General features: G+C 53.5%; 5 protein-coding genes across 5 annotated transcripts; 4 read left to right on the top strand and 1 right to left on the bottom strand.

Annotated features, from left to right (window-relative positions):
• Positions 1-110: 110 nt before the first annotated feature.
• Z520_04887 (uncharacterized protein) lies at positions 111-974 on the bottom strand (the record flags this gene model as incomplete). The annotated part of the gene is made up of 1 exon (XM_016775391.1): positions 111-974. The coding sequence occupies one exon, from the start codon at positions 972-974 to the stop codon at positions 111-113; it is 864 nt and encodes a 287-aa protein (XP_016633434.1).
• A 1,222-nt stretch (positions 975-2,196) lies between these two features.
• On the top strand, positions 2,197-3,144 carry Z520_04886 (uncharacterized protein; the record flags this gene model as incomplete). Its single annotated transcript, XM_016775390.1, has 1 exon — positions 2,197-3,144. The coding sequence occupies one exon, from the start codon at positions 2,197-2,199 to the stop codon at positions 3,142-3,144; it is 948 nt and encodes a 315-aa protein (XP_016633433.1).
• A 555-nt stretch (positions 3,145-3,699) lies between these two features.
• Positions 3,700-8,615, top strand: Z520_04885 (uncharacterized protein; the record flags this gene model as incomplete). Its single annotated transcript, XM_016775389.1, has 5 exons — positions 3,700-3,791; positions 3,916-5,338; positions 5,391-5,855; positions 5,959-8,055; positions 8,112-8,615. The coding sequence occupies 5 exons, from the start codon at positions 3,700-3,702 to the stop codon at positions 8,613-8,615; spliced, it is 4,581 nt and encodes a 1,526-aa protein (XP_016633432.1).
• A 2,293-nt stretch (positions 8,616-10,908) lies between these two features.
• Positions 10,909-12,995, top strand: Z520_04884 (uncharacterized protein; the record flags this gene model as incomplete). The annotated part of the gene is made up of 2 exons (XM_016775388.1): positions 10,909-11,746; positions 11,803-12,995. 2 exons carry the CDS (start codon positions 10,909-10,911, stop codon positions 12,993-12,995), a joined length of 2,031 nt encoding a protein of 676 aa, XP_016633431.1.
• Positions 12,996-15,095: 2,100 nt separating this feature from the next.
• Z520_04883 (uncharacterized protein) lies at positions 15,096-15,961 on the top strand (the record flags this gene model as incomplete). The annotated part of the gene is made up of 2 exons (XM_016775387.1): positions 15,096-15,780; positions 15,852-15,961. 2 exons carry the CDS (start codon positions 15,096-15,098, stop codon positions 15,959-15,961), a joined length of 795 nt encoding a protein of 264 aa, XP_016633430.1.
• Positions 15,962-18,524: the final 2,563 nt, after the last annotated feature.

Raw genomic sequence — 18,524 nt, 5'->3', positions numbered from 1 at the left:
GCTAGATATGAAATAAAGAGGGTATGCACGAGCTATACGGAGTGTAGCAATTCAACCGCATTCACCTTGCCACTATATCGGCCATCGTCATCTTGCATAGCTCCAGGAAGCTAATGCACCAATCTAACCTCCTTCCCTGGCTCCCACTCATGTAGCGCAGAATGCAGACTCCGCCAGTAATTCAACTTGATGCATTCCCTTTTCGCACTCTCGACATCGTCTTTTTCAAAAGCCTCGGCCAGCGCCGCCTCCGTCTCCCTTATTCTCGCTATATTCTCTCTCATCAATGTTTCAATCTCGTCATGAGTCGTGGCTTCCTCGAGCAGCTCCTGTGCCTCCATGACTTCCAGCAACGTGTTTTGGTCGGTCACTCCCGCGTGCGTGGCGTTGTCCTCGTGCGTGATGTCGATTCCATGATTTTGGAGGAGAAGGTACCTTGCGCGCAAGAGCGGGTCGGATAAGGTCTTGTAGGCGTTGTTCAAGAGGGCAGAGAGCGCGAGGGATTTCTGGTGCGAGGCCGTGCCCGCGGGGAATTTGTCCGGGTGGTATTGGGACTGGAGGCGCAGGAATTCGCGGCGGAGTTGCGGGAGGGGAATATCGAAGGGCGCACCTGGGGGCGGGCCCGATGGGAGTGTGGAAGGGAAGAGGGTGTAGTAGTTGGTCACGTCCGGGGGAGTCGCTGAGAGGGCTGAATCGTCTTGTTTGCTGGACTCCGTCGTTTGTGCTGGTCGGGCTTGAGCTTGGGTCTGCGCCTGCGCCTGCGCCTGCGCTGCCGGCTGCTCCTGGAGATGACGGGTGATGGTCGTGCTAAATGCTCGTCGAGGACTATGATGAGCTGCTGCTAATACTGGTCGCGAACGTTGTAAGGGGCCGGGTGTCCTTCTCGTAGTTGCAGTCGTGGCGGTAGGCGAGTCAATCAAGCAGAGGCGTCGGAGGTGCCGCAGTGTCTGCCGCGTCGGTGCTGCTCCTGACATGGTTGGAGTCTACTCCAGAAGGGGTCAAGAGACGACTTGCTGGAAAAGGCAAACAATATATCAATGGATTTGATTTGCGCAAGGGGTTGTGATGGTTGCAGGCAGGAAGAGAGATTGAGTCTCACGCCGCAGAAAGGGACGATTATGTCGGGATTCGCTTCTGAAAAATATATGGCCGACGTCATGTTCCGGGATCGGAGGATGTTGGGCCGAGCAAAATAACAGCAGATTTAATGGTCCTACCCCCCAACTTCCACGTTGCTGTTATCATTCTGAAGAGGTTCTCTGCAATATTTACGTAGATGTCTGCTCTACGAGTTATGATATTTGTGTTATTGATGGATGAGGTGGAATGCCATCCCCCAATGGATAATTTGCTGCTTCCAAGCCTCGAGTCGACTTCCCGCAAGACGAGAATCAATTTCGTCCCTCGCCCTTGCAACGAAGCGTACCTAGGGAGACGCCTTTTTCGTTACACCTTCTGGTATCGGGGGTTTTGAAACAATCGTACTCGATAGTGACTTTCGACATGCCGCTGACAGCAGTGGAGCAGCGTTGCTTTGGTCGAGCAAGTGGTGCTTCTTGCCTTTGAAAGTATGTGAATCGTCTCAAAACAGAGCCATCAGTTCTTGGATGAATATCGCGATTGGCGGGGAGATTTCTTCTTCCACCCTTGTTGACAATGGTAGTTGCTGTTGAGCCTGGTACTGGTCCATTTTGCCATAGCAGTGGTTACCTAGGTACCTATTCGCAGGTTATCTCGTGGTGTTAGCAGTCGACCTTGTTGTATTCGCGAGCACAGCCGCATCAGCCATGTTGGCCAGCTCTATGGTTCTGGTCAATTATTCTAGAAATTAAGTCTGTAGCATCATGCAGCGCAATGTGACGAGATTTGGAGGATGGAGTCCTTCGATTAATCCTTTGGTTACTGCTCAGTGAAGTTTCGAGGGGCACGCATCGAGGTACATCGAGTCCCTGACGTCATTGGTCGACGCGGCTAGCGCCACTGCCCCTTCCACTCACATTGAACTCGACCTTACCTAGACGTTGAATCCGTGTTATCACCAAAAGTGACAGCTATTTTGCCAATCACTTCAGATCACCTGTGTCCTATTGCTTTCGGATTGTTCTCCATTCCCACATATCTCCAAATCACCCTGCATAACCCGAAATTCGTCGCAGTCTACAAGATTACCCCTCATTTCAACAACCAGCTCTGATCATGTCAGACTACTATGACCGTCAAGGAGGAGACCCTCGCGAGTATGGCGGTGGTGGCCGTGGTGGCGGCGACAACTACTACGACCAGGGCCAACGCTTTGACGACAACGGGCAAGGCGGCGGTCGTCGAGATGACTATGGCGAACGACGCCAGCAAGGAGGTTACGGAGGAGGAGATGGGTATGGCCAACAAGGAGGACGCGGTGGAGGCGACGGCTATGGAGGTGGTGGCATGAGCGGAGGTTACGGAGATGAACCACCTCGCCATCATGGTCGTCAAGAAGAAGGTCATCACAGACGCCGCGACGACGAAGGCTATGGTGGCAATTCTGGCGGAGGTGGAGGTTACGGGGGCGATGGCGGCTATGGAGGGTCCTCGGGCGGAGGCGGAGGCGGAGGATATGGAGGCGATGGTGGCTATGGAAGACCCTCGGGAGGAGGGTATGGAGGAGGCGGATCTGCCGACTACGACCAAGACGAAGTGATGCGACACAGCCAGCAACACGGCAATCCCCAAGACTCGGGTATGTTTTCTCAGGCCATGTCCTTCCTCAACCAAAACAAGCACAGTGCCCAATCCGAGGACGTGGACGAGGGTCGCATGCAGCAAAGTCATCAGATGCTGTACCAGCAAGAGGGTGGTGGCCAGCAGCACGATGCTTCTAGCTTGGGCGCCGGAGCTGCAATGCAAGCATTGAAGATGTTCTCTGGATCTGGTGGATCTGGTGGAGGCGGATCGCAGTCTCAAATGATCTCTATGGCCATGCAAGAAGCCTCCAAATTGTTCGACAAGCAGAGCAGCATGGGCAACGTCCAGGGCGGCACAGACAAGCAATCGGCGATCAACATGGCTGCAAAGATGGCGATGCAGATGTATATGAAGGGCCAAGGCGGAGGTAGCGGCGGTGCCTCTGGGCTGATGAGCCTTGCCAGCAAGTTCTTCTCTTGAGAGAGCGGACGTGACCACGGCTTATTACTCCACAATATTGCTCCCCCTCGTCCCATAGCTGCAGGGCGAGGGAAGTCTGACGAGGCACGCAAGGCTCTGTGCTAGAATTTTATGTGGAGCGACACTCCAACACATAGCTAGATCAAGAAGGTATAGCGACAAGACTAGTCTAGTTCTGGCAAAGCTCGGCCAGTCACGCAGCAGGCGTCATTCTCGCATCCTCCACAGACTGCGCATCCACAGCACCGAGGAGCTTGGAGAAAAAGTCCCCTGACCATCCCATCTTCCAGGCCTCATCTCATCCTCGTTCTCAACAGTCCTCGCATTCGTTCGGATCAAGCTTGTTGTGTCCAGCCTTTATCCTGTCTATTTCCAGTCGATCTCGCAGCCAGGCCTCTTCGACTGTGGCCTCCTGCTCCGCTATTTGTTGCCCTTCGGTCGTACACGTGTCTGTACGTGCCAATATCGGTTTCCATCTACTTGGCGCAGTTAGACGACAAAAATGAGATGTGACAGAGCGTCATAGTTCGAAGAAGTCTCAGATAATCATCAATAATGAACCAGAACCCCGGAGACCATTGGCGCGGACCTGGAGGTCCTCCTCAGGGTGAGGCACAACCGCAGGGCAGACCCTTTGCCAGTTTCGGGTATGTTTCTATTCACTTATCTTTCACCACACACTTTTAGCGATTCAGTGAATCCTGCTTTACTCAAGTCTCAATGCATGCGCTGGCATGATCTGTACCGCTAACTTGCGCCATGTGTCAACAGTCCTAATGGGCCGGCGCAACCTCCTCCGCATGTCTTACCACCGCCGCCCTCGTCTTATCATCAACACCACTCGCAGCCTTCTGGAAGTCACAGCCTGTCCATCGCAGATTTGACACAGGGCCCTCCAAATCATCAGCAACATCAGTACAACACTCAGCCCCCGCCTCCCCAGCCTCAAGGCCACCCTATTGGTGGGCCCATGGGACACACCATGCCACAGCACTCACCTCCGTACCTCGGCCGCGACAGAGAAATCAGAGAGCTCCGGGAGCGAGAAATGAGGGAGCATGAAATGAGGGAAAGAGAGATGCGCGAGCGTAACAACCTCGAGATGCAAAGACAAAGAGATGAAATGATAATGCGTGAGCGTGAGGCTCAAGAAAGGGAACAATTAGAGCGCATTCACCGAGAACAGCAGCAACAACAGCAGTCGCAGCCGCAGCAACAACGTCCAGTGCAGAGCCATGCCGGTTCCATCCCAATACATCAGCCCGTAGCCTCCAAAGTCCAGAACTCGATCCATGGCCCAAATGGCCTTCTGGCGAATGGCGGTCCAGGCGCTTCCGCTGGCGGCAGCCTCTTTAGCGGACCAGGACAACACGATTCGCAGAGACCGTCTCAATACATGCAGCAACCAGTGCCGGCGGCGCCTCCACAACAGGGTCAATCCTTTATGCCTGGTCCGTCTCCGATGCCCGCTCCAGCGCAACTAGCGCACGGCCAGCAGCCCATCCTGAATGACGCCTTAAGCTACCTCGACCAAGTCAAAGTACGCTTCAGCGATCATCCGGACGTGTATAACAGGTTCTTGGACATTATGAAGGACTTCAAGAGCCAAGCGATTGACACGCCTGGAGTGATTGAGCGTGTCTCAAACCTCTTTAATGGTCATCCCGCCCTGATTCAAGGATTCAACACCTTCCTACCCCCTGGGTACCGTATAGAATGCGGGACCGAAGAGAATCCGGACGCCATCAGGGTCACCACCCCTAGTGGCACGATGACCCAATCCCTCCAGGGTAGGGGTCGCGCACAATTCGAACCTGCCCCACAACCTGCAGTGGCTCGACAGGACACATTCGAAAGCCGACATGGATGGGGACAGCCTCTCGGTGCTTCACCTGGTGCGAGATCGGCAGAACTTCCCGGATATAAGCCGGGCCCTGGGGAAAGACCTATGGATGAAGTTTCGAATGCAATCACTCAGCAAGAACAACGCGGCGTCTCAACTCTGCAGAGTGCAGTCACTGCGGTGACAAACGGAGTGACAAGGCCAGCTCTTGCTGTATCACCTGGGCCAGGTCAAGGCGGGACATACACTCAGCAGACCGCTGGGTTCGGTACTAATGCCGGCATTGGTGAATTGAAGCGCGGAGGACCAGTTGAATTCAACCACGCTATCAGCTACGTGAATAAAATAAAGGTATTGTCGATCCGCTATCGGATCTGGTGTGAATTTACTGACCTTGTTACAGAACCGTTTTGCGCAACAACCAGAGATTTACAAGCAGTTCCTCGAAATTTTGCAGACCTACCAAAGAGAGTCGAAACCGATCCAGGACGTATACGCTCAAGTCACCCAATTGTTCATATCTGCCCCAGATCTGCTTGAAGATTTCAAACAGTTCCTGCCAGAGTCTGCCGCCCAAGGCAAGGCTCAAGCTGCTCGCCTCATGAATCAACAAGAAGAGACTAGCAATGTTCGCGGCGAACCTGGATATGCAAGCACCGCCATTCCCCAGGCTCAAACTCCAAGGCCTGCCTCCAAAATGCCACCCATGGGTCAATTTGATCCACCTAGCACAAGCAAAGACAACAAAAAGCGGCGTGGGGGCCCTGGAGCCACTCTTTCCAGCCAGCCAGCGGCACAGCCTGCTGTCGAGACCAGTGTCAATCAAAGTTCACGAGCCGCTCCAGTCCAGGTTGGCAACGCTAGCAAAGTAAGTTCACTTTATTCACTGTTCAGTTTACTCCGCTTCATGGAAGCGCACTTTTTGTACTTCTCAGTACTACAGTATTACATGGTACTAATGTCACTGGCAGCGCCCAAAACTCACAACTCAGCGTCAGCCCCAACCTGACATGGTCGTCACCTCACCAACTCTTGTACCCCAGCTCCCTGAACCCCTTCCCCCATTCCCCAACTCATCGACCACTCAAGAAGAGCTCGCATTTTTTGATCGGGCGAAGAAACAGATCGGCAATCGCGCTAGTTATGCCGAATTTCTCAAACTCATCAATCTGTACTCTCAAGACCTTATCGACAAGTACACTTTAGGGGACAGAGTCGGCGCTTTTATTGGCGGCAACCTCGATCTGATGAATTGGTTCAAAAACTTCCTCGGTATTGAGGATCAAGAGGAGGTGATCGAAGCGCGTGTGCGGCCCGACCCTGGTCGAGTCAATCTCTCTCATTGCCGTGCTCTCGGACCAAGCTATCGTCACCTGCCTAAGCGCGACCAGGACAAACCTTGTAAGGGCCGAGACGGGATGTGTTATGAAGTCCTCAATGACGTCTGGGCTTCTCACCCAACTTGGGCTTCTGAGGATTCGGGCTTTGTCGCACACCGCAAGAATCAATACGAGGAAGCTTTGCATCGGATTGAAGAAGAGCGCCATGACTACGACTTCCACATCGAGTCATGCCAGCGGACTATCCAACTCATGGAGCCCATTGTACAGCAGATCGGAGTCATGAGCGAGGCGGACAGAGCCGCTTTCGTCCTAGCACCGGGGTTGGGTGGCGCAAGCGAAGCCATTCCCAAGCGCATCGTCATGAAGGTCTACGGCCGTGAAGCCGGCGCTACGGTCATGAAAGAAATGTTCGCACGCCCCACCTCCGTGCTGCCGATTGTTCTTGCAAGACTCAAACAGAAGCTTGAAGAATGGAAGCAGGTGCAACGGGAATGGGAAAAAGTTTGGCGCGACCAGATCCACAAACAATTCTGGAGAAGCCTTGACCATCAAGGAATCAATGCCAAAAATCTCGACAAGAAGAACTTCCAACAAAAAGCCTTGACAAGCGAGATACAAGCTAAATACGAAGAATCAAAGAAGGATCGCGACAATGGCATTGTTGGAAAGAGGCATCAACTCCAATACAATTTCAATGACTTGGAGGTCATCGCCGATGCGACGCGTTTGATACTGGTGTCGTTGGATTCAGACCGACAACAAACCTTTAACGGCGGGGAGCAAGAACGCATTAGGGGATGGTTGCTTGATTTCCTCATTCGGTTCTACGGTCTTGATGGCGACAAATTCGTGGAGCAAATTGATTTTACATCAATACGACAGCATCACGAGCAAGACGATGCTGCTGATGGCCATGATAGTGATGCTCACCCACCCGCCAAGGGTAAGCACCCACGCAAGTCGGACTGGCTTAGGAGGTTGGCGCTTGATAGAAGACACCGCAAGGAAGACAGTATTGCTTCAGCAAGCAAAGAGTCGACGCCAGCGCCAGGTGCCAGCAGCGAGATGGAGATCGACGAAGACGCCCCAGTTTCCGATGTTCCTGATGAGCCTCAACAGCCGTGGATAAATGTCGCTAACAGCGATACATCCGCCCGCCACCTTGCCATGGACGAGACATATCCTCACACAACGTTCAACCTCTATGCCAACGCCAATATCTATTGCTTCTTCAGATTGTTTGAGATGCTGTACAGCAGGTTGCTGGCGATCAAGCTCAACGAAGCTAATGTTCAAGAAGCCGTTGCGAGACATAAGGGCACCAAAGGCAAGATCAAGCCAGCCATCGAACTCCGCATGATCGACAAAGGACCAGACTATTTCTTCTACAGCATTGAAGGAAAGCAGAATTACTATCAGCAGATCTTGCAACTGTGCCAGGAGGTGTTGGTGGGCACTGTCGACCTCGCTCACCTTGAAGAGACACTGAGGCGGTACTACAACAAGAGTGGCTGGCAGCTCTACACGATCGATAGGCTTGTCTCGGCTATTCTTCGATTCATTATGAACATCTTGGGCGGGGATGCTAAGGACAAGAGTGTGGAGATTACTAACCTCTTTCTCCGAGACCGAGAGCGCCCAGATACGACCCGCAAGCAGGAAATTCAGTATCGGAAGCAGGTTGAACGATTGTCCAAGGACGCTGAGGTGTATCGCATCAGCTACGTGAGTTGCGCCCTCGTAATTGATTCAAGGTGGAAACAATGCTGACCTTCCCGCAGACTCCTGAAGATCGGCTTTGCACCATACGGCTATTCCCATCGGAAGACGCTACTTTCGACAGTGACTCGCTTTCAGACGAAGCCCGATGGCAATACTACATCGCGTCTTACACCATGACAGACGCAACTGAAGGTGTCGATCAGTCACGGATGCACAATCCCTACCTGCGACGCAACATTGCCCCCCAGAACGCGAACATCGAAGCCGCATATCAAGAAGTGTACGGCAACCTTGACCACTTCGATGAGCAGACCGCCTTCATCAGTCCTGATTCCTACAAGCTTTTGCTGCAAGGCGATTTCGAATTCTTTCGGCGCAGCGCGCTTGAGACACCGCTGAGAAAAGCATATGAACGGGGCAAAATCGAGGAAAGCGAGAGATTCAGGGAAAAGTTTGTGCGGAACACAGCGTGGATGAGGGACCAGAGAGCCGAGGATGTCGAGCGCAAGAAAGCTGCATGGGAAAGAGGAGTCAAGGAGGGATTCAGCGGCTATGACATTTGAGGCAAGTGCGAGTCCTGTGGCACGTGGAAGATGCAGACACACACGCGCACGCGCATGGCCAAGAGCATGCTCTCATGGCATGCAAAGGTTTCTATGTAGAGACACGGACGAGAAGGTTTGGGCTGAGACAGGTCGGAAGAGGTCAGACTCTGCTTCCGAAACGCCGGACGAAAAGTGGGACCTTATGAGCGTTGTGTAAAATACGGAGGACTTGATGCTACCTTTGATTCGGAGGCCAGGACGGCTTTCGAATATGAGCACACTGGGTGACTGGGTAGATGCAGAGGAATCGGGGTCACAGTCCAGTCGTGAGGGACGCAATCAGGCAGGAGATTATTAGAGAATACAGACACAGGCAATCACACGAGTTCTTGGGCCCTGGCTCGAGGTGAGGATCACAGTAAGCAAAACAGCTGGCAAATGAACGGCATTGAGCGGTCCCTGAGTTGATACTTTACGCGATCGTGATCAACGTTTTTGTTGTCGAAATATGAGCGTACGGAGGATCTTGTTTGCTCTCAGGATACCGAGTACACCAACCCCCCGCCACTTCTACGTCAAATGCCCTGTCCTCAGGTGGTTGTTTTGATTTGCAAATCTGCCAATGTAAGCACAAGCAGAGGCAAGTCTGCAGGAGGAGAAGCAGCCGGAGAATTGCGTCGTCACCTCCATCTTAGCACGTAGGAAAGGGTGGAGTCGATGGATACCGGCACTCCCAAGAAAAAGTAACACCAGGAAACATTCCTCAGGATACTACTCGTACTGAGAGGTCGGATCATCGTTATCAGCCGCGATTCGGACGCCATGGATCGGGCGTTGTGCTTTGAGGGCAGATTGAAAAAAACTCAATCTCGGGGCAGCAGAAGACCATTCGTAGAAAAAGAGCCGGGGGAATCTGGTGGCAGTCTCCTCGTATGGTTGCTGCAGTGAGCACCACCCACTGGCACCCAGAGCACGAAATTTGAAGGTGAGAATCGACCCAAACAACGGATTTCCTGGGGATCTAAATGGAGCAAACCGGAGCTGGTGGTGGGTGAGTGGGTGAGTGGGCAAGTGGTGGGCTACACAGCCGGTCGGGCAATCTTAATGGCGTTCAACCAAGCTTTCTGATGCTTTGTTAGGATTCCCAATCCAGCCTAGCGCGGGAGGCTGTTAAATCTCCGCAATCAGCCCCTTTTCGCCCCCTTCACCACCCGGTCCACCGTCCTGTCCACCTGTCCACCCTTCACTTGCATAGCCAGTCACCTTGGCCCAGTGACCCAGTCGTCTTCACCTCGAGCATTGCTTGCATATCCCCCGCTGGATGCCCGCCACAAAAGCGCCCTCTCCACCTCGCAAAGCCTTCTGCTCGAGGGATCGTCGTCCTCCGCTCCCTCCGCTCCCACATATTCCCCTTCCTCCCATAGGCCAGCAACCTTATCACCTCATCTTGCAGCGCCCAGAAGCCACCCAACCGCCATTGGCCTCGCGTGTTTCAGAACGCCCAATCTCCCCTTAGCCCCTGTTGGCCATCCTGGTTGGGGGTGGCAGCAATGTCATTCCTGCGACTCTCTACCATATCAGTGGCCAATTCGCCTACGCAAGCTGATCTTCGGCCCTGACGACTGTGATGCAAAGTTGGAACCCACGTTTTCACTGGCGAAAGCTCTAGAAAGGCGTCTCTCGTAGGGAAGATACAAGGCTCCAGATGCTGTGCAGGAAAATGGCCAACGCCAGCATGCCGACCACTGTTCATCGTCTCCTGTTTGATCAGCATTCTCTTCGGCTAACTGTTGCCCGCCAGTCCTGCTGTTTGGGGGGGTTGGTTAAGAACACCTCGGAGGATTAACCATGCCGGTTCAAGCTCATTGTCAACTTTAATATCCAAACAGCCAGACCCAATATTGCCCAGTGTGGTGCTTTGAGTTGCCTGCCACCCTGCTTATGGGCCAAGCAGAGACAAAGTTCCCACAGGGGGGCGCTAAACGAAATTCGCAGATTTGGCGCTATCCCCATGAGTCGCGCCTCCGACTGGCGTAGCACCGTGCTGCATGCCTATATGCTTCTTATCATGTCCTCCACCAAACTTTCTCTTCCTCTTTACAAGGCTCGACTCATGGTCTCTTGAGGTGCTTCACAAGAGTTCCGTATTTGTTGTTTGTTTTTCAGCGTTTCCAACTACCGCGTCCACTCGTTTACGCGGGCATTCTTTACCAGCCATCAACAGATCACATCAGAAGGGGAATCTTCGAGGAGGGACAGTCTACCGTAATCTCGGCCGACACGCACTGAAAGAAGAGGGACTACTTCGAACATGAAGGCTGTTACAATTGCCGCTGCTGGTGCAGCGGTCGTCACCACCGTTTCTGCCGCGAGCCATGTCAAGCACATGCACGCGAAACTACACGCCAATGTCGCACGCGACACCTGGGTCGACTGGAATGCGACCGCTTCTACTTCTGCCACGCCTGTAGATGGGGAGACAAAGACCACCACCACCAAGGCTCCGGTCAAGGCTGCTACCACTTCCACTAGCTCTTCAACCTCATTCCTCTGGGAGGATTGGACTTCTACCTCCCTTGCGGTTGATCCCGCAAAGACCTCGAGCACCACTTCTAGCACGACCACCTTTGCTGAGACTTGGGCGGACTGGACCACCACTTCGTCCCTTCCGGTTGATCCTGCCACCACCAGCACCGAGACCTGGGGTGACTGGTCAACTTCTTCCCCAGTGGATCCAGCTTCCACTTCAAGCACCGAGGAGTATACCTGGGCAGATTGGACCACCAGTGATCCTGTCGATCCTGCCTCTACCGCCACCGAGACCTGGGGCGACTGGTCAACGAGCGAGCCAGTTGATCCTACCGCAACCGCCAGCGAGACTTGGAGCGATTGGTCGAGCGTTGAAGAAACCACCACTGTCACATTGGCCTCGACTGTTACGGAGACCAAATATGTCGAGCCCGTCAGCGCTGCCTCGACGGACTCCAGTACCTGGACTGACTGGACTTCAACTTCCTCCACAACCTCATCGGTTGCGGCCGTTGCTGCGGCCACCACCTCGACCACCTCGAGCTGGGCTTTCCCCTCGGCGCCGGTCGCAGCCGACAGTTGCGCAATCTCCATCATTACTTCTTATGGCCTACCAACCTGTAAGTGGTCTCGAGCCCTCGCGGTTGATTGCACTGTTTCTAATCCGTATACTTAGGGTATCCCACACCTGTCCTGGCCGTGAACACATCTAGCAGCAGTACTTCCAGCGCCGCATGGGCTGATTGGACCACGTCAACGTCCAGCACGCCCGCCGCTGCCGCCGTCACCACCAGCAGCACATCTTCCTATGTAAGCTGGGTCGACTGGACCACGACTTCGTCCTTTCCGGTTGATCCAGCCACCACCAGCACCGAGACCTGGGGTGACTGGGTTTCGTCTGCATCCGACAGCGCAGTGGTTGTCGTCAGCTCCAGCGAGACGGCCCCTGGCTGGGCACCTGCCTCAGGAACCGCGTCTGTGTCTGTGAGCGGAGGGGCCAGCTCTGCCTGGGCGGGCGCTTCTTCGACACCTAGCAGTGGATCGAGCAGCGGATCGAGTGGTAGCTCTGGAATCTCATCTAATGGTGATTTGTGGGGCATGACTTATTCCCCATACACTGCTTCGGGGGGCTGCAAGGACGCTGGCACAATTGCCTCCGACATGGCTGTCATTGCACAGAAAGGATTCCCCTCTGTCCGTGTCTATAGCACCGACTGCAGCACGCTCGAAAACATTGGTGGCTCTGCCCGTGACAATGGACTCAAGCTTATTTTGGGTGTCTGGATTTCGTCGACAGGCATCTCCGGCGCTCAAGGGCAGGTCCATGACATCGTCGCTTGGGCACAGTGGGACATTGTCGAACTCGTCGTGGTCGGTAACGAGGCTGTCTTCAATGGCTATTGCTCCGCTAGCGAGCTTGCTGGCTTCATCTCCAGCAGCGCGAGTGCTTTCAAGGCCGCTGGCTACACTGGCGCCATCACCACGACCGAGCCTTTGTCGGTATGGCAAGATACTAGCAGTGCCTCAGCGTTCTGCAGCGTTGTTGATATCGTCGGTGCCAACCTGTACGCCTTCTTCAACGCCGATGTGACGGCCGATAAGGCCGGCAGCTTCATCCAGTCCGAGATCGACATCTTGAATTCGGTCTGCTCGGGCAAGGCTGTCTATGTTCTCGAATCTGGCTGGCCTCATGCCGGTAACTGCAATGGTTTGGCTTGCCCTAGCCCTGAAAATCAAGCCACTGCCCTGAAAGGTATTCAGGCGACCGCAGGTGCTCAAGTCGTCTTCTTGAGCTATGAGGACGAACCATGGAAGGATCCTGGACAATTCGACGTGGAGCAATACTGGGGCTGTGTAAATGTGTTCTAACTGAACTGGTCACGTCTTCGGTCCCATCCACCTCTGGTTGTGCCCGTGAGGGTGGTCTAAGCGTCGCCCCCGCAGGAGCCAGGAGAAGAAAGACATGCAGCAAGCGAAGTTAGCGTCATGTATGAAATTGCACAGCCAGCGTTGCCACAAGTGTACAGTTGTGAGAGTGAGACGTTACGATGTCTGCTTTGTTCTTTGAGTTTGTATCTTCGTGTATATTATTTGAACACAGTCGACCCGTAGTGGGGATGTAGAAACAGGCTGATCTGATTGATGAATTAGATACGAATTGCGTTGTGCCCGGTGACAGACGTGCAAAGGCCGCAGGAGGAGTTCGCTCCAGGATCCGCAGGTGGATGTGGCATGATATAGCGGAGCCTTGTCGCCTTCCCGCCCTTGTTCCGCAAGGCTAGAGCGAAAGGGGTGGCGGAAGGCGCCGCCGTCAAAGTTTGGATTGAATTTGGTCGAGATTCTATTTGGACTTCGTCAGTGTCGCATGCCTTCGATCCTTTTGGCGTGTCTCCAGGCTCCTGACGAACGAGCATCATGGCTTTCGTATTCTCTGCTGAAGGATGCCGTCTACCTCGCGACCACATCTGCCAGCATTCGGGCTCCAGCGGGATCCCGCCACAACCAGCTTCATGACTTGTAGGCAGCCGAGCTGCTAGCGACTTCATTGCTGCTGAAGATAGGACAGCACACTCAACATGGGCACATAATCCATCCGCAAGACTTTTGCCCCGCATGGTAACAGCTTGGAAGAAAAGAATTGTACTCAGAATGTGTGAGATCTCGGGGGATGATCGATCGCAGCCTGGCCGCGGAAGCGTTCGTGGTCACAGTTCCTCCTGGCTAACTCAGCGAGGAAGCAATCGACTAGCTATCTGTCACTTAGTGCATTTCCGGAGCAGCGACTCACGTTTGATGACTGTCGGCATGCGCTGAATATGCCTCACCAAAATCGGGCGCAGAGCAAGCAGCCGACCAACACTGATCGCTAGTGCCACGCCAATGCACCTCATTGGAATGTGATAGGTGAATTGAGCTGAGATGACCTGTTGCGCTGTGTAAGGCTGGTTGCGACAGCAGCATATAAGGACTAAGACGTCCATGCTCAAAAAACCTCTCGTCTCCTCCTGTCTTGATCAACTCCACGTCTGATGACCTGGATCATCCAACCCAGGGGCTCTAGAGGGCCCCTGCCCAGTCCCAGGGCTTCGGCAAGTATCTTCCTTTCCCATTGGCCCGCCAGCTCTTTCCCGAGCGGAGTTACTAATCCCCATAGATAGGAAAGAATCTGCCGATTGAGCGAGGAAACACCGTTCACCCGAGAACAAGCGCGGGTGCGAATTCACACCTCCTAGAGACAGCCGACGCCTGCCGCAGAGCCGCACCGGGTCAATGGTTGTCCGAGCTTTTGGTGGCGCTCTGCCTCTCTCTTTCCCAACCTCGCCATCGTTGGAGCTTATGCCCCAACCTGTCAGGCTTGCCGCTGTTTGGCGGCTGGACGAGCGGCAAGCTCCCCATGCGCCACAGGGCCCCTGCTTGTTCCCTACCACCAACTCCATACTCTACTCGACCATTGCGCTTCCCATATCATGTTGAGCATGGAGCCATCACTCCCATTGTCAGTTCGGGGAGTCAGCGGCCCCGTCTGAGAACCTCGACCATTCCCCTAGCTGACATTGAAACCAACCTCGATGGGAATGGCGGAATCCAAATTCCTACCATGGAGCGTGCCATTGGCCGTTCATGTCGCCCAAGCGTTGCACCGGCTAGAGTATGGGCTTCAGCATCCTCTCGTTCTGACGCCATGCTCGGCGCTAAGATTGCCATTGCGGCCGGCGATGGGCTGCTGATTCGGCAGCAGCTATCTGCCCAAGAGCTAAGTTCACCTTCTTCCTGCATGTGCTCGGCGCCCACCCATTCCGGCATTCTGGCGGTTGTATTCATTTGTCCCAGGGACGATCATTTACGTTTATCTGTGACCACCCTTCGCACTGTCTCACTCACAGATCACAAGTTTCGCTCAGGTCGTACTCCAGCTACTTGTTTCTCCCTCTTTTCTTCCTTTCTCCTGTACGCGCCTCAATCGATAGTATGGACAATTTGAACTATACTTCTATACCTGCACCATCGCAGGGTAGATATCCGGCCGCCTTCCCTTTCTTCCTGCACATCCAGCACGTCCGATATCAACCAGCTCTCCATACACCGGCCAGCGTCGAAGGTCCAGAATTCTATTGGCGGCCATCCCACCTAGGTCAATTTGTAGTTGAGAGTTCATCAGATTGGTGGACCTGGGTTCCCTACCAGCCTCAAGGAGGCCTACGTCGACCAACGCAGCAAGAAAATGAGCGGCGCAGATTGCACGGGACCAGCACTTTGGTCTGGGATCCCGAGCGTCACGGCTATATACATGCACCCATCGACTGTACTACTGACTCCTTTAGGACTTTCAGGGCTGAAGATTGGCGGCGACTCTCCTTTGGCCGTCACGAAGCCGATGGGGACTCTAATCTGGCAGTCCTTGGCCACCACATGGATGACTATCGACTGCACCTCCAAGGGCCAGGTTCCTGGTTTGAGCAACTTCTGCCTGACGTCTGCCAGGCGCAGGTGGACAGTCAACCAACGTGTAGGCTGGCCGGGTACCTTAGCATCCTTGTCGGCCTCCTTGCCTTTGGTGTCAAGCCAGATGATGATTATAAGGCAATCATCAGGTCTTTCAGACCAGACATGTTCTCGACGCGGTTCCGTCCTCATCAACTGCAGCAGAATCCAAGTAAGTCCTCCCCACAACCTTGGCATACTTCATCTTTTCAGAATGTTACTCATCGGCGGCGGAACCTGTAGGACACAAGAAACGCTCAATGGTCATCGAGATTGGATTTGATCCAGAGTGGACGTCGGCCGACCAACTTTCTGCTTGGGAGCGCGGCGACTACGGCGAGATGTTCAGCTGAAAGGAAAGCTACATACGTTTCGAGTACGTCCGCTGGTCGCAAAGAGGATATCAATCCACATGCGAATATTGAAAAACAAAGTTGGGAAGTGGACATGACACAATGTGTTTGAGGGACATCCGGGGTGTCACTTCGATGGGACTGGTGCCCGGTCTCGTTGTACCGTGCCACGTTTTCTTTTTTCTTCAGAAAAGAGGAGGAATCAGTTGATTGAAGGCTCCAGCTGCCCACATGCTGCTGCCAATCATGACATGCGACCTTGTTTCATCTTGCGTTTGGTCGAGACTCGACGCTCGGCTTGACCTTGCCTAGAGATGGCTACGAGCACCTTCCCTGAACAAATTTTACGCCTTATGACCCACGACAGAAACGCTGACGGCCGAGAGTGTTCTTTGACGTTTACTGCTACAAACCTCAAGCCAGGAGGGAGACGAGAGGGTGGTCCCAGTATACCATGGCGGCCACTTCGGTCTGGACGTTGTGTCGTACGTTGCTTTCATGGATTGGTTGACGCTCGTTGACTGCTGCTCTTCTGTTGCTTCCTTTACTGAGTTACGTTCATATCTTATCATATCTTGTCATATCATGTCTTACCACCATCATCATGTGTCTTTCAGGGCAAATTGCTCGGGTACACGGATGGAGCGTCGCCTGGACTATTGATGGATGGACGTTATCGAGCTTACTTACTATTTGGTATTTTGTCTTACTTGAACTCAATGTTTACGATGTGATGATTACAATTGTCTTGATTTAGTTCGCTGATAGTTCGCGGATAGTTCGCTGATTGTTCGCATGCATGCTGGTATCGACTGAAAACCTTCCCTGGGGGGATGCGTACTCTACTAATTTTGTCTCTCTGCACCTTTCAATTCCTCTTCTTTTTTCCCCCTGCTCTTTCTAGGGATCTTTCTAGCTCGTTTCATTCGACGCGTGAAACCATCCCAGCGCGGGGTTTTTCTCCGTCTAAGGAATCCTTGAAATGCGAAAAAGGGGTCGGAAGATGGTGGACAGCGAGTCCCAAAAGAATGAGAACAGAGAAGAGGAGAGGAGAGGAGAGGAGAGGAGGGCAGAGAAGGACAAAGACAAGAAAGCGAATATGATCTAAGACATCTTCTTTGCCGCCCTCATTCTTTTTCTACCCTCTCCTTTGTCCTTTTTTGTTCCCAGGCCAAAATCCCAACCCAGTACGAGGTTCGTGTGTATAATGAATGCGGAGTCAGTGGCTTCGTCTATGGGGGGGATCGGGCATTGGGGCTTGGATTGTGGTTGTATCTCGAGAGGAGGAGGAGGAGGAGGAGGAGGTCTCGGGAGTTGAGTTCTTCTCCGGGGATATTTTTGAGAATATAGTGGTGAGACTAGAGAGGAGGTGCAGGAGTCAGTCTTTTTGTCTCGTTGGGGAGAATAAAGGTGGAAGCGGCGTGGAGTGTATACGCCGGGGAGGAGGAGGAGGAGGAGGAGGAGGAGGAGGAGGAGGGGTCCTTTACCTAGGACGTTCGAGAATATTGTAGTTAGAAGCAGTGAGCTAGTCAGTCTTTTCCATTTTGTGGCTCACACGGAAATAAAAAAGCCAGCATGGAAACTAGGAAGGAGGGAAACAAGAAGGGGAGGATAAGCAGTGATGCTCTGTCAAAAGCCCTCGGTCCTCATTGCACAATAGAGAAGACTCACGAGTCAACGGTGTTGAGGGCTGCTTAGCCCTCGTGAATACATGGCCTGGACCAGCGACCACGGCGGCATCGTCATAACGCGCCGTTGAGGATGGTGATCGTGACTTCTGTGCTGCTGAGAGCGCAGTCCGAGATCCCTGGTGAGACGGATTGAGTATTCAACTTGGGCGTTCCGAAAAGGGATATATGCTCAAGGGATATAACAGATGGAATTGGTTGTGTGCCTGATGTTTTGGGAATGATATGACTGCTGTTGAAGCGGATCCCTGTAAAGAGAGCCTCTGCAAAGGAGAAGAGAGAGTATGTGAGGATTGGGAACGAGAGTGAGCAGACGCAGGCATGTCCAGGTGGGCTGGTCGAAGACACCGTCCAAACTGCCCGATCACTTTTGCTCCGCGATTCGTGTTGACCTATTGAGTCGCGGGGCCGGGGTGACATTACTAAGTCCCCGGGGCCAGCCTCTGTGACTGTGTCTGGCTGACGGTGGTCGCGAACGTGGCTGGAATAGTTAGTGGTGCGTCCATAATATGGATGGGATCAGATCGTCCCGGATGCTGGAAGTTCGGAAGCAATCCTGATTAGTTGCTCGGTCACTAGACGAGGAAGAAGATGGAGGATTCGGGCCATCTGTTCAGCCTCTTGATAGTATTTGGGCTCGGAGCCTCATACCCGGTGACAAGGAGATGGGTGGGCTATAGGTGACTTTTGCTTCTAGCCGTAGAGGGCCCATGACAAGGTGGGCACTTACGGGTGATCTGGCGTTGCCTCGAGACCTCCTAGTTATACGGTTGGAAATCCAACTTTGTTATTCTGCCGAGGACGCCAGAAAAGGCCTGTAGGTTGAGCCTTGGGGTTCCAGATAATGGCTTTGTTTTCGAGCGCGGATGATCTCT

This window comes from Fonsecaea multimorphosa, assembly GCF_000836435.1.
Source record: "Fonsecaea multimorphosa CBS 102226 unplaced genomic scaffold supercont1.8, whole genome shotgun sequence".
NCBI classification, from domain to species: Eukaryota; Fungi; Ascomycota; class Eurotiomycetes; order Chaetothyriales; family Herpotrichiellaceae; genus Fonsecaea; species Fonsecaea multimorphosa.
This window is presented reverse-complemented; position numbering and strand designations above follow the sequence as displayed.